The sequence below is a fragment of the Neofelis nebulosa genome, chromosome 8, assembly GCF_028018385.1.
Source record: "Neofelis nebulosa isolate mNeoNeb1 chromosome 8, mNeoNeb1.pri, whole genome shotgun sequence".
NCBI classification, from domain to species: domain Eukaryota; kingdom Metazoa; phylum Chordata; class Mammalia; order Carnivora; family Felidae; genus Neofelis; species Neofelis nebulosa.
This window is the reverse complement of record NC_080789.1, coordinates 10,007,659-10,022,490: the sequence shown is the minus strand read 5'-3', so window position 1 is coordinate 10,022,490 and position 14,832 is coordinate 10,007,659. Positions and strand designations below refer to the sequence as shown.

General features: G+C 38.6%; 1 protein-coding gene across 3 annotated transcripts in view; it reads right to left on the bottom strand.

The window, feature by feature from the left end:
* DMC1 (DNA meiotic recombinase 1) overlaps positions 1-14,832 on the bottom strand; it is a 43,448-nt gene that overhangs the window by 21,554 nt on the left and 7,062 nt on the right. For all 3 annotated transcript variants that reach the window (XM_058741275.1, XM_058741276.1, XM_058741278.1), the window contains exons 6-12: positions 10,085-10,137; positions 7,845-7,886; positions 6,651-6,723; positions 1,577-1,668; positions 677-750; positions 433-547; positions 19-79 (exon numbers count right to left, since the gene is read on the bottom strand). In XM_058741275.1, the coding sequence (XP_058597258.1) occupies positions 19-79; positions 433-547; positions 677-750; positions 1,577-1,668; positions 6,651-6,723; positions 7,845-7,886; positions 10,085-10,137 (510 nt within the window). The remainder of the gene's footprint in view (positions 1-18; positions 80-432; positions 548-676; positions 751-1,576; positions 1,669-6,650; positions 6,724-7,844; positions 7,887-10,084; positions 10,138-14,832) is intronic.

Here is a 14,832-nt window from a genome sequence, read left to right as displayed (position 1 = left end):
TAGAATATTGGGGCTTACGTCATAGTTGCTCCTGGATCAGCAGTCATTTGATTGGTCACAAACACAGCCACATTATATTCTGCATCAATAAATAAAATTGACAAACTAAGAGAATGGCAATATAAACAGTTCACTGTTTAGATTTCAGAGTTTAGGAATACTGTGCTTTAAATTTATTTCGTAAATAATATGACATTCCTATTTTTTCATTGATAACAAATTAATTTATTTAAAGCTATTATTGTTATTATTATTTTTAGGTACCTTATTTTGGTTTAAAGTCAGTATTTTGGTTTAATAAAAGAGTTGTAGTCCCATGAATTTTAGTTTTTAAAAATGTACTGCCTCCTGACATTATTCTGGGTTCTCTGCAAAGCCTACTCAACAGTCACAGATGCTATTCTGATAGTACCGTTTATTTTAAAAATCTACCTTCTGAGATTTTTTGGAGTCGTGACAACATCTGGGCCAATTTTTGTTGCCGTTCAGCCAACTCCCCACGACCGCTGAAATCCACTCGAAAAAGGGCCATTATTGAATCAATGATCTACACAGGATTCATGTAAAAATAAATGTGCATTCGGCAAAGGAAAGAAGTTCATTTGAATCGGAATCAATAGAAGAAAAATAATATGCTAAGTGGCTCTGTGAGGGAGCAGTATTTAAAAGCTTGTACCAATAGCTTGAAGATGCCAGCCTCTTCGTGGAACTTTGCTGCTACATAATCAAGTAGCTCCATCTGATGTTCACCTGGTGGGAAATGCAGTGAGAAAATGTTACAAAAGCTAGAAGAAGCAGAGGCTAAGATCATGTATGTTCTTGCAGTCAGGCAAAAGAGAGTACTGAAAGGATTTTCTTGGGCACCTGGGTGGCTCAGTCGGTTAAGTGTGCAACTCTTGGTTGTAATCTCATGGTTTTGTGAGTTCAAGCCCCGTGTTGAGCTCTACGTTGACGGTGCAGAGCCTGCTTGGCATTCCCTTTTCCCTTTTCTCTCTGCCCCTCTGTTGCTTGTGTTCTCTCTCTCAAAAAAAATAGATAAGACTTAAAAAAAAAGAAGAAGAAAGGATTTTCTTAATTATTTATGGATTTTTAAGAATAAATGTTTATTCATGTTTTGAGCGGGTGGAGGGGCAGAGAGAGAGAGGGGGACAGAAGATCTAAAGCAGGCTCCACGCTGACAGCAGTGACCCCGATGTGGGGCTTGAACTCATGAACCATGTAATCATAACCTGAGCTGAAGTCAGACACTCAACCAGCTGAGTCACCCAGGTACCCCTATTTAAGGCTTTATTAAATATGATTTCACATTCTGCCTTAGCATGCATGCCAAATGCTACATTATCCAAAAAGAATGTTACTCTCCATTTCAAAGACAAAGAACAAGGACTCATTTGAGAGCATTTTAATATCTAAGGGCTTGCCAGATGATAGGTAACATTTATGACTAAATATATTTGGAGGAAAGTAAAATTAAGAAAAAGAACAGTGCCAAAATGTTATAAGTATCACCCAAATAATAAATCAGTGCTGCCAACCTTAAAACAGCTCAAGCATTAAATTAACATGGGGCTCTTACTAGTATATGCACGTGCATAAAGTACATTGTCCAGTACTGCATCATGGTCTACATTGAAGCGGTCAGCAATGTCCCGAAGACGATCTGGACGGCTGGAGTATGCCAAGATTAAGGATCCAATAAATCAATTTCAAAAAAAAGTTTAGGTAACAACTACAAAAAATAATACCTTAAGTAAGTAAACTAACAGAGGCAAACAACATCCCTGCAAAGGTATTCTGGAGGATACTAATAATCACGTAAAATCTATATCAGATTTTATTTTTCATAAGTGTCCAAATTAATAAATACCTTAGGTAGGGATAACAGTGATAGAAATGATGAGGCAGTGATGAATTTAAATATTAAATAATCTAGGGGAACCTGGGTGGCTTAATCGGTTAAGCCTGGGACTCTTGAATTGAGCTCAGGTCACAATCCCAGGGTCATCGGATGGAGCCCCCCTCGAGCCCTGTGTGGGACTCCACACTGAGCGTGGAGCCTGCTTAAGATTCTCTCTCTGCCCCTCTCCCCACCTTGTGCACACACTCTCTCTCTAAAATAAATAAATAAATAATAAATAAATAAGTGGAATAAATATTAAATAATCTAATCTTTACAATAACTTTGGAAGCTGCTTGTTATGGCCTATATTACATTTTACAAATAAGGACACTGACCAATAGAGATTAGGCAAATGACTCAGGATCATGCAGCAAATCAGTTACAAGAGAAAAACTAGAGACTAGGATTTGTATCTCTCTTTTGATCTCAGTTCTATAAAAATAGATTTATCCTAGGAAGATAAATATCACTGAATTATAATTCAAGTCACTTCACAGTGAATTAATTCACTCTCTTTAAACTACTTATGTGTTTAATATGAAATAATTTAATATATCATTAACCATGAGTTTTCAACAAATGATAAATTTGACTACATGAACCGAAGGATCAAAAAGTAATTTTAAGGATCAAAAGGAAATTATCAACCTATGGTTTTTGGCTTATTTAGAGTTTAAAATCTACCTTCTTCTAAAGGACTTGTGTTAGCTTTCTGAAATCAGTAAATTCATTGGGAGGCAAATTCAGCGCACCAGCAAAGGTATTTTGGAAGATGCTAATAATCACTTATATCTATCTGAACTATATAGGAGTAATAAACATTCTTTTAGGTCTTATCCACGGTCTCGTTTCACTTTGTTTACACTGCTTTTATAATACTGATCATACTATAACTAACTGTAAAACAAGGACAATTTACAATCTTATTTGTGACATTTACAACTGGTTCCATATACGTTGAATTGGATTGTCTTTAGGATTTCCCAGCCATCTGGGAAATCTGCATATTCTAATGCAGTAGTATGTTCTTTTCTTCAGAGCTTCAGTGATAACCACTAAAATCTTCCATTGTTACTGACTATACCCCATAGACGTTTTTGGTGGGCAAGTCAAAGAAGACAAAGAATTGGAAGACTAATAAAAATGTTTTTCACTACATTACTTTTTACAGAACCCAGTTACTATGTGACTGGGTGTGTAAAAGGTGGGCTTATGCTGAAGAAAGTTCAAATCAACCTATAAAATATTTGTTAACCAATTACCATATGGAATTGATAATCATTTTAACCAATTACCAATGCATTGTGGAAGGAGGAGTTGTAAGACAACATAAGGAGTTGTAAGACAATCCATATTATAGGTAAACATAAAACAAATTAAGAAGGCAAAATATAAACATATAAAAAACAAAATATCAAGAGAGAGCAGTGTACCTGTAAGAGAAACCAAAGGAATGAGGACATTCCAATGGGGCTCTTGAATGTCCCTGTTCCCCCCAACCCCAGCTGTTCCTCCCTACTCCCTCTTGCGTATGACTTAGCTCCAGGCCGATCCCCTCCACCATTCTTGATAAAATCCAAATTGCCCAAACAGTGGCTGCTCATCTGCAAGAACAATTCCTCCCTCTTTAAGAACCATTCTTAATCAACTATTTCTGAAACTAGCTGAACTCCAGCTGCGCTCCTCTTGCTACAGCCCTACACAGCATTCCACCCTCCTTCCCCAAGTTTGGAGTCTCCTTCAGAGTCTTCTCATGCCCGCTATTTCCAAATAAAGTCTTCTGCACACGGTTCTGTTTTTTGGTTTTTTCCTTCTACTAGCGTATTTTAGATAGTAAATTCTATAACAGCTTAGGAAGGACCAGGTTTTTTAAGTTGAGTAGTTAGAGAAGATTAGAAAAGGCAGACCTTCAAAGGACAGCTTTAAAGGATTTGTATGATTCAGAAAGACTGTGAGGTAGGGGTAGACGGATCACATACTGAAGGAGGAGGATAGAAATATAGCCTGCAGGGGCTCCTGGGTGGCTCAGTCAGTTAGAGGTCCAACTTTCCGCTCGGGTCATGGTCTCATGGTTTGTGATTTATTTATTTATTTTTGGGACAGAGAGAGACAGAGCATGAACGGGGGAGGGGCAGAGAGAGAGGGAGACACAGAATCGGAAACAGGCTCCAGGCTCCGAGCCATCAGCCCAGAGCCCGACGCGGGGCTCGAACACACAGACCGCGAGATCGTGACCTGGCTGAAGTCGGACGCTTAACCGACTGCGCCACCCAGGCGCCCCTCATGGTTTGTGATTTTGAGCCCCACATCGAGCTCTGTGCGGACAGCTCAGAGCCTGGAGCCTGCTTCTGATTCTGTGTCTCCCCTCTCTCTGCCCCTCCCTTGCTTGCACTCTGTCTCTCTTAATTAATTAATTAACTAAAGAAACATAGCCCACAAATTTCTCTATGACTGGCCAAATTAACACTTAAGAGTGAGAACAAAATAAAGGCATTTTCAGACAAGCTAGGGCTCAAAGTTTACCACCTGCATTACTTTTCTGAAAGAATGACTTGAGCAGGTACTTCAATAAAACAAAAATACAGGAAGGAAGATTTGGGATGCAAGCAACCATAATGAACAGAGAAAATGAGTACCTTTATAGTTAAATCTAACTAACTGCTGATATACAATGTTTCCATGTTTTAGAGACAATAATATTGGACTAGAACAGACTGCATCCATTTGTCTCTAACAATGGTAATAGTGAGTAATGAGATCTGAGAGCTAGGCTGGGGCTTCATTGTGAATGGCCTTACAAACTTGTGCAAGACTTTTCCATTGTTAAAAGTAATTTTCGGGGCACCCTGGGTGGGCTCAGTTGCTTAAGCGCCAACTCATGGTTTTGGCTCAGGTCACGATCTCACGGTTCATGAGTTTGCGCCCCACACTGGGCTCTCTGCTGTCAGCACAGAGCCCTCTTTAGTTCCTGTCTCCCTCTCTCTCTGCCCCTCCCCTGATCTCTCTCTCTCTCTCAAAAATAAATAAAAGCATTTAAGAAAAAGAAAAAGAAAAACAATTTCCTGGGGTACCTTGATGGCTCAATTGGTTAAGCAACCAACTCTTGTTTTGGAGTCAGGTCATGATCTCACGGTTTGTGGGATCAAGCCCCGAGTCGGGCTCTGCACTGAAAGTGAGGAGCCTGCTTGGGATTCTCTCTCTCCCTCTCTCTCTGTCCCTACCTACCAGCAATCGCTTTCTCTCTTTCTCAAAATAAATAAACATTTAAAACAACAACAACAATTCCTCTGGGTGCCTGGGTGACTCGGTTGAGCGTCCGACTTTTAATTTTGGCTCAGGTCATGATGTCACGGTCATGAGATCAAGTCCCTTGTCAGGGCTGGGTGTCAAGCCTGCTTGAGATTCTGTCTCTCTCCTCTGCCCCCTTCTACCCCCCCACCCACCCCCTATGCGTGTAAAACAAAAAACCAAAAAGTTTCCTCTGAACCTGATAACCTCCTCAAACTACTGTATTTCATCTTCTATTTGTTGGTTAATAACACTGCCTCCATTCCTTACTGTTTATTCACAACAAGCTTCCATCATTTTACTTTACTGCAAATGCTCTCTTGGATTCCTAATGTCAAACCTCAGTGATCTTTCTCAGCTTCCACCTTCTCTCTCTTTCTTTGTGGAACAGTACTGACAACGCTTTTCTTCTTGAAATTTTTCTCTGGCTAAGCCTCTACAACTGGATTTTCTCCTACTGCCTCTGTCTGTATGACATCTTCTTTTTAGTCCCTCTTCCTAAGCTGAGGCACACCCCAAAGTTATGTTCTACCTCTTCTCGGGTAGAATTCAACATGTCCATGGATGTCTTCCTGTTCCTCACATTTAACACAGTAAAATGAAACACACCATTTGTCTGAAACATGATCTACTTTTGGCATGATTATCCTCCCAGCATCTAGACAAAAAAACCGGACAGTAGTGTTTCAAACCTCTCCTTCCTCTGTCTACCAAACACAGTCATCAAATCCTATCAATTTTCCTCCCTCATATTTTTGTCCCCACTTTTTTAAAGAATCTTATTTTTAAGTAGTCTCTACCCCCAACATGGGGCTCACACCTACAACCTCAAGATCAAGAGTGGCATGCTCTACCTATTGAGCCAGTCACGTACCCTTGTCCTTTTCTTTTTATTCCTACTGCTTCCAGCTTAGATCAAGCTCTCATTACTTGCCTGCAACATCGCAAAAGTATCCAATTTACACCCCTCACCTGGTTTTAAAGCCCTTCATATCTAAAACCCAAATCACCTTTCCAGCCTTGATTCTGAAACACATTTCAATTAAATTACAATTCTTTCTGTCACCCTACCAGGTTCTGCCCTTTTCTCTTCTGTGCTTTTTTGTTCTCTTCTTCCCTTTCCCTTTATTTTGAACCATGACTTTGAGAGAGTCAACAATCTTCTTCCTAACTATTAGGTACAATCTTTGGAGAAATAAGAGGATAAAAAACGAATAAAATATAATTTTCTCCCATGTATTCATTTTGTGAATTTTACACCAAACTCATCTGGAGAACTGAAACCTTTTGAAATAAAAAGTGACTTGAAAACTCTACCAACTGTTTTCCCTGTGGCTTTTCTCATTATTACTGGTTTAGGAGATGATTGTACAAATGACATATTTCAAACAGACTTTCTTTTATAGTAACATTACTACATCATACTAATTATGCTAGCAACTTGTTTAAATAAAAAGGTTACAAAGTGTTTTCTGTATCAATGAAGATAATCTTTCCTCCTGAGTAGCCACCTGCTCCTGGAAGTTGAGCTGTCACTAGGAAGCAATTAAAAAATTAAATAATATTAATAGGATTGAATAACCTTTGTACAAGTGAATATATAAATTAACATAGGATTTGCATTGGTTGCAACTCTGTAGTCAATCTGGCAAAGAATCATGATCCTTTAGTTTCTAAAAGCGTGTTATATTCTTGTATTACTAACCAATGGTAAAATCATAAATATTCCACCAGCGCGGTAGCAGTTCAACAAAGAATATCAGTATCTCTCACAATGGGAGATATTCACGAAAGTTAGTTCTCTTCTAGAGAACAGAATTTAAATATTACTTTCTTCCTATAAGAAACAATCACAAATATAATTTATGCTATATAAGTTATTTAAGTAACCTTTCAATTAATGCGTGTCAAATTTTAAAATGCATTGTCTCTCTAGGTAGTAGTAGTCGACACTAAGGAATTTCTTTATATTAGGTTCAAGTATTATTTCATTTATTTTTCAAAACAACCCTAAATTTGGCATTATCATTACTCTTATTTTACTGATGGGAAAATAAGACAGGTGAAGCCACTTGCCCAAGGTCACACAGTTAGCAGGGGTAGAGCCAAGACCGGAGCCAGGTATTTTGATTCCAGAATCCCATTCTTAACTGCTTAGCCATGCTTCTTCCACTCAGGTCAAAGAAATGCAGAGTAGTGTCTTTGTACAGAAGGAGATAGTTTGTTCATTTGTTTTAGTAACATTTAGTTTTAAGTCTTAGCTAAGGCCAACCTTACTCCATGGAAAGTTAGAGATTCTAGGTCTCAGCTGATTTTGTGACATTTTTGTCAACAGAATACAGAAAAGATGAAATGGGAAAAATGGAGACAGTGAGGGCCTCTCTCCACCATCAACCCTCATATACCTATTCACTTCCTCCCTGGTTCCATTCAGGTGTTCAGAGTGCAGCACATATACCATTACCTCAAGCATCACGCAGTCAAAGACTGGCTCTGATATTTGTGTAACGATGGGCAGTTTACTTAACCTTCTTGAGCTTTAGTTTCCTTGTAAATTTGTTCAGGTTACATGAGATCATATAAAGCACCAGGCACAAAATAAAATTAGTATGTGATAGCTACAATAATTATTGTTATTGTTGTTATACATCCTTACCACAGAGGGTATGAGAGAGCTGGGTTTTTCCAGTACGAAATTCTGTAAAATACAGAAAAAAACAAAAACCACATAGTTCATTTTTAGATGTTTTCATGAAGAATAAAATACAGCCTCTGAGTATGATTTTTCTTTCCAATTATCAAAACTTACATATAAAGTACTAGTATGTCATGGGTGCATTCTACAATATGATTACCAGTAGTAAAAATAACTTTAAAAAACATTTATCTATTTTGAGTGGCGGGAAGAGAGAGAAGGAGAGAGAGAACCCCAAGCAGGCCCCATGCTCAGCACACAGAGCCTGACACAGGGCTGGATCTCACAACAGTGAGATCATGACCTGAGCATCAAGTGTTGGATGCTTAACCAACTGAGCCACCCAGGCACCCCAGTAAAAATAACATTTTAAAGGTATTTGTTCACAGAACTGTCCTTTAGAAAAAAAAATTATTTAAACCAAGTTTTCCTTAGGATTGATTAATCATTGTGAGATAATAGAAAAAGAAATATATATATATATATATATATATATATATATATATATATATATATATATATATTTTGGTCTCTGCCCTCTAGTTCTTAGCACAGAGTTCCTAAAACCCTTGTAATTTCCTAAGTGATAAGAGCACTACCAGCATCTTTTGTTTCATTGAGGCCACTCAGGGTGGACTCCTGATGGCTTCTGATGGATGGATGGGGCTGGTCACCAGAAAGACCAAGCCATGATTAGAAGGTTGGAATTTTCAGCACTCTTCTCCTTCTCTAGAGAGGGGAGAAGGGCTGGAAATGGAGTTAATAATTGATCATGCCTGTGTGAGGAAGCCTCCTAAAAGTCCCAACAGGATGGGGTTCACAGAGCTACCGGGTTGGTGAACACATGGAGGTGCTGGAAGAGGGGCACGCCTGGAGAGGACATGGAAACTCCACACCTCTTCCCTCATACCTTTTCCTACTCATCTCTTCCCTCTCGATGTTCATCCATATCCTTTAGCATATCTTTAATAAACTAGTAAATGTAAGTAAGTATTTTCCCGAGTTCTGTGAGCTGCTCTAACAAATTAATCAACCCCGGGGATGGGGTGGGGGGGGAGGGGGAGGATGTTGGAATCTTGGATCTACAGCTGGTTGGTCAGAAGCAGGTAATAACCTGGGCTTGTGAATGGCATCTGAAGGCAGGGGACAGGTGGGGAGGGGATTCTTATGGGACTGAGCCCTTAGTAAACATATGGAATCTGATGCTATCTCTGGGTAGATAGTGTCAGAATTGAGTTGAATTCTTAGATACCCTGCAGGTAGCCAAGAATTGCTTACTGTTGTGGGGGAAAACATCCATATATTTGGTGACCAGAAGTGTCAGAAGTCAAGTGTATTGTATGAGCAGTAAAGGAGACTCAGAGGAAAAAATACACAGTAGGAAAGAACTGGGTTTTCACTACATAGGGAAAAAAATACTGAGTTTTTTCATTTTAGTCATATAAATGAAAGTTTAAGACCCTACTACTAAGGAAGGAGAGCCTCGGGTCCTCCCACTGCACTGAGATCCTCTTAGGGAAAGCTGAAGTAGTCTCAGATTGGTGGCATGCCCTACCTCCCAACAAAAGCAAATCCTTTCTAGAGAAAAACTTCCCCATGCACCAGTTTAGGTCCAGTGAACTCCCATAGATCAAAATCAGGCAATAAGGTCACAAATATCAGTAAATACACAAGAGAGTGAGCCAGTAAGACTGACAGTCAACAGAAATAACAAAAACCAGATTTATTTCTCTACATCGACAGAAACATCAACAACAACAAAAAAACCGACTTTGTTCCCCTAAGGACTGCAGATACTGGAATTGCCAGATATAGTATATAAAATAGCTGTGCATGAATTGTTTTGAAGAAAAATAGAAGATATGATCAGGGAAGAGAAAATCTACTCTCTACGTTCATGGAACATGCATATCCTAGAAATAAAATTGATCCCAGTATTCAACTACCTTTTGAAGGAATGATAGAAAAAATGTCTACTCTTTTAGGGAAGTCAGAGAAAAAGAGGACAAACGCCAACCAGACCTTTCTGTTAACGTTGGAATTTGTTTCAATTGCTGCCCAGAATGATCCTGTAGTATAACTGAGACTTCACCATAAGTTTCAAAATAGATACAATTTACTAATTGTTATTTGTTTAATTATATATGTATGTATGTGTGTGTACTTCTTTTCATATAACAAAATACGAAGGTTTTACTGACCTCCAAAAGCTTCTGTGATTGCCATGCTTTCAATTCCACCTCCTAGCAACTTACTGGAAATAGAAAGTATGCATTAGTAAAAAGAACAGAAATAGAAATATCAAGAAAGGAGAAAGCATATCATATGTCTCCTATCTATCTATCTATCTATCTATCTATCTATCTATCTATCTATCATCTAACATGAATGGGAATTCTTGGCAGAATAGATGACACTCTTCCTGTCTAGACCACAGGTTCTGCTGCATGTGGGCAGGGTGGATCAACAAAACAACATATAAGCCCTGCTGTTCTTGTTCTTACTTCTGGATACCAATAGGAAATGGGCTTTAAGTCTCATTTTTTTTTTATGTTTATTTTATTTTTGAGAGTGAGAGAGAGAGAGGGAGAGCACGCACACAAGCAGGGGAGGGGCAGAGAGAGAGAGGGAGACAGGATCCAGGAGGGCTCTTTGTTGACAGCAGAGTCCAGATCAAGAGCTTGAACTCATGAACCATGCAATCATGACCTGAGCCCAAGTCAGACTAAGCCCCTCAGGGGCCCCTTAAGTCTCATTCTTTACAACTGAATTGAAGCTTGAATAAATGGTCTTAGTTATTAACTGGGTTGTTCATATTGTGCTTGGGACTATTCAGTGTTTAAATATAAGGAGAAATGTATGTAAAATAGATATTAGGAGAATTCACTGACTGTCACCATGATTGGTGTATTTCACACAAACCACTCTATGAAGAACATGTCAGGATAGGAAATATTCAAAGGTGTTATAGGTAATGCTAGCAGTTAGAAGAATAATGGCCAGATTTTGGCAGCATACATTTATTTGGTAACCCAATGTTTCAGTGTATTTAATATTCTTTTAAAAAAATTTTTTTTAACACTTATTTATTTTTGAGAGAGAGACAGAGCATGAGCAGGGGAAGGAACAGAGAGAGAGGGACACACAGAATCTGAAGCAGGCTCCAGGCTCTGAGCTGTCAGCACTGAGCCTGACATGGGGCTCAAACCCATGAACCATGAGATCATGACCTGAGCCGAATACTTAACCACTGAGCCACCCAGAAGCCCCTACTTAATATTCTTGATGTGAAAAGACCTAAGGTTAAGTCATTATGTCATTCATTCATTAAATGCAACAAATATTAATTGTGTTAACTGTACTAAGACCCAGAAGGAGCGCTTTAAAAAGCTTTGCTGTTTTAGGGTGCCTTGGTGGCTCAGTTGGTTGAGCGTCTGGCTTCAGCTCTGGTCATGATATCATGGTTTGTGAGTTCGAGCCCTCAGTCGGGCTCTGTGCTGATAGTTCAGAGCCTGGAGCCTGCTTCAGATTCTGTGTTTCCCTTTCTCTCTGCCCCTCCCCAGCTTGTGCTCCATCTGTCTGTCTCTCTCTCTCTCAAAAATAAACATTTTAAAACTTTTTTAAAAACTTTGTTGTTTATACTATCATGAATGTCGAGACATGATCACAGATTAGACAAAGCATTAATAGATATGGATAATACAATAGATTTTATATTTACATAGTTTAAGAGGGCAATTTAAGTGTAAACTGAGGCAATGTCAGAAGTTACCCACAAATTTAATGAGGACTATGTACTTTAATGAAAAAAAGAAAAATCTAGGTACCACCTGTATAACTTGAATCTAAAGGCCATGGGTTGAAAGACCATCCCATTTGGAGGGCTTGCACTTGAAGATCTATAAATCTACAAACTATTAAATTGAGGTTTACTTGTCCCTCCTCACCTTGAGAAAAATTCTAAAAGGCTGTGGCTCTAGAAAATCTAGGACAAAATTTCTGGTTGATATGCAATCTTAATCAGGCAAAAAAGTAACCCCAAAGTTTATCTGACAGGGTACCCCAAAGTACTTCGGATAGCATAACTGTTCACTGTGAAACTCAGGAAAATTTAGAATTAAGTATAGGAATACTGTTTTTAAAGCTAGATATTTAAAAATAGAGCCACAACTCACACCCACAGACGACCATTTTCATATTAAATTTGGGAATAATCTACATATTTAGTATTTGAGAACTTTCATTTTTATTATTATTATTATTTTAAGTAGGCTTCATGTCCAGCATGGAGCCCAATGCAGGGCTTGAACTCTGGACCCTGAGATCAAGACCTGAGCAGAGATCAAGAGTTGGAAGCTTAACTAACTGAGCCACCCAGGTGCCCCTGTTTGAGAACTTTTTTTTTTTTAATTTTTTTAATGTTTATTTATTTCTGAGGCAGAGAAAGACAGAGCATGAGTGGGGGAGGGTCAGAGAGAGAGGGAGACACAGAATCAGAAGCAGGCTCCAGGCTCTGAGCTGGCAGCACAGAGCCTGACGCGGGGCTCAAACTCACGGACCGTGAGATCATGACCTGAGCCGAAGTCGGACGCTCAACCGACTGAGCCACCACCCAGGCGCCCCTGAGAACTTTTAAAGTTTAAGAGAATTTGACCTTTTTATTAGAACAGATTAGCCTCTAATTGATTAAATGAGTTGATAACTAGATTTATGCAAAGTATCTGAACATTTAAAAGTGCTGAAGATTCATTATACTTATAAGTTTAATTTATTAGATTTAGAAAGACATTCAGGTAATTGGAAAATTTTAATAATTATACCAATAAGGTCCTTAAAGGAAATATATTAAAATCACAAATATAACCTAAAATGTTTAAGGAAATTTAGTTAACCATGTTATGAAAGCCCCCTTGGGGCGCCTGGGTGGCTCAGTCGGTTGAGCGTCCGACTTCAGCTCAGGTCATGATCTCACACTCTGTGAGTTTGAGCCCCGCATCGGGCTCTGTGCTGACAGCTCAGAGCCTGGAGTCCGCTTCAGATTCTGTGTCTCCCCGTCTCTCTGCCCCTCCCCTGCTCATGCTCTGTCTCTCTGTCTCAAAAATAAATAAAAACAGGGGCGCCTGGGTGGCTCAGTGGGTTGAGCGTCTGACTTCGGCTCGGGTCATGATCTCACAGTCTGTGAGTTCGAGCCCCACGTCGAGCTCTGTGCTGACAGCTCAGAGCCTGGAGCCTACTTCAGATTCCGTGTCTTTCTCTCTCTGACCCTCCCCACTTGTGCTCTCTCTCAAAAATAAATAAATGAAAAAAAAATTTTTTTTATAAATAAATAAATAAATAAATAAAAACATTAAAAAAAATTTAAAAAAAAAGAAGCCCCCTTACAATTTGCCGGATCTATAAGTGGACTTGCAGCTTAAGGAAAAATGCACGACATGTTAATAAGTCAAATATTAATTTTTAAAAACCTAGTTCCCGAGTAATCTTTCCTGTGCCTAAAACTCAATACTGAGGACACCGGAAAACCCACTATGACAGTAATAGTTTCTTTAGCCCAATGTTGCCTAAATCAGGATGTGGTAGAGCAACTGGAGAATATCAAGTTATTATTTGAGTCAAGTTGTTTTGGTGACCGACCTGATTTTGACCAATTAACTTTGGGGTAGGAATTCCCAAAGACTCTTCCTTAGCTGTTACTTGAAAAAAAAGATTCTGTGATTTTTTTTAAATTTAGGGCAATGTTAAGTTAAAGAGGTGTTTTGTTTCACAGTAGGATTTCATACCCTTTAATAGGCTAGTGTGCACCGTGAATCTCCAAAAGAGTAATATATAGTATACTACACTTCACCAACTTATTTCATTCACTATTTGTTCATTCATTCGGTCATTTAATAAATATTCACCGAGAACCTAGTTCATGCTAGAGATGGTTTATTCACTTGGGGTAAAGAAGTGAACAAAAGACAGAAATTCTCTACTTTGTGGAGCTTACATTCTAGTGGGAGAACAGACAATAAATAGCAATAAATACTTAAGTAAAATATGTGGTATGTCAGATATTATTAAATGGTATGGATAAAAATTAGATCCAGAAAGGAGATAAGAAGTACAGAAGATGAAGGCAGGGGGTTTAAATATTTAAATAAAATGATTAGAGACCTCCCTGAGAAGTGGACATTTTATCAAAGACCTGAAAGCAATGACAGCAAGCCATGTAGATACAGGAGGAAAAAGTGTTCCAGGCAGAGGAAATGGTAAGTATAAAGGCCCTGAGGCAAGAGAGTATCTGGCATGTTCTAGGAATAGCAGAGAAGTCAGTACAGTTTGCGCACAGCAAACTAAAAAAAGATTAAAAGATGAGATTAGATTAGAAGTTAGAGAGGATTTTGGCTTTTGAGGGCGTCACTGGAGTAGTTTTGGGCAGAGAAGTGTTATGATCTGACCTAACTTTTAAAGGGATCATTCTGGCTCGTGTGTGAAGAACAAACAGCAAGGTCTGAAAGAGAGAAGTTAGAAGTTATTATAATACTCAAGAGGAGATATTAACAGGTAGTTTGAGCCAGTACAGTAACAGGGGAGGAGGTGGTGAGAATTTTTATTTCCTCTTTTTTCTTGCACACACACACACACACACACACACACACACACACACATAAACATTATTATGGAAAGTCTCAAACATAAAGTAGACAAAAACAGTATAATAGCGAGCCATCACGTACCTATCACTTAGCTTCAACTATTATCAACTATGAACTCATGTCAATCTTTTTTCATATAAACCTTCAACCACTTCCCTCTCTTCTCATATTATTTTAAGTAGATACTAGGCAACATATCATTTCATCCTAAATATCTCAGTAGGTATCTCTAAAAGATGAATACTCTTATTCTTAACATAATCACAGTACCATTATTACCTAAAAGAGTAGTAATTCCTTAATATCAACTA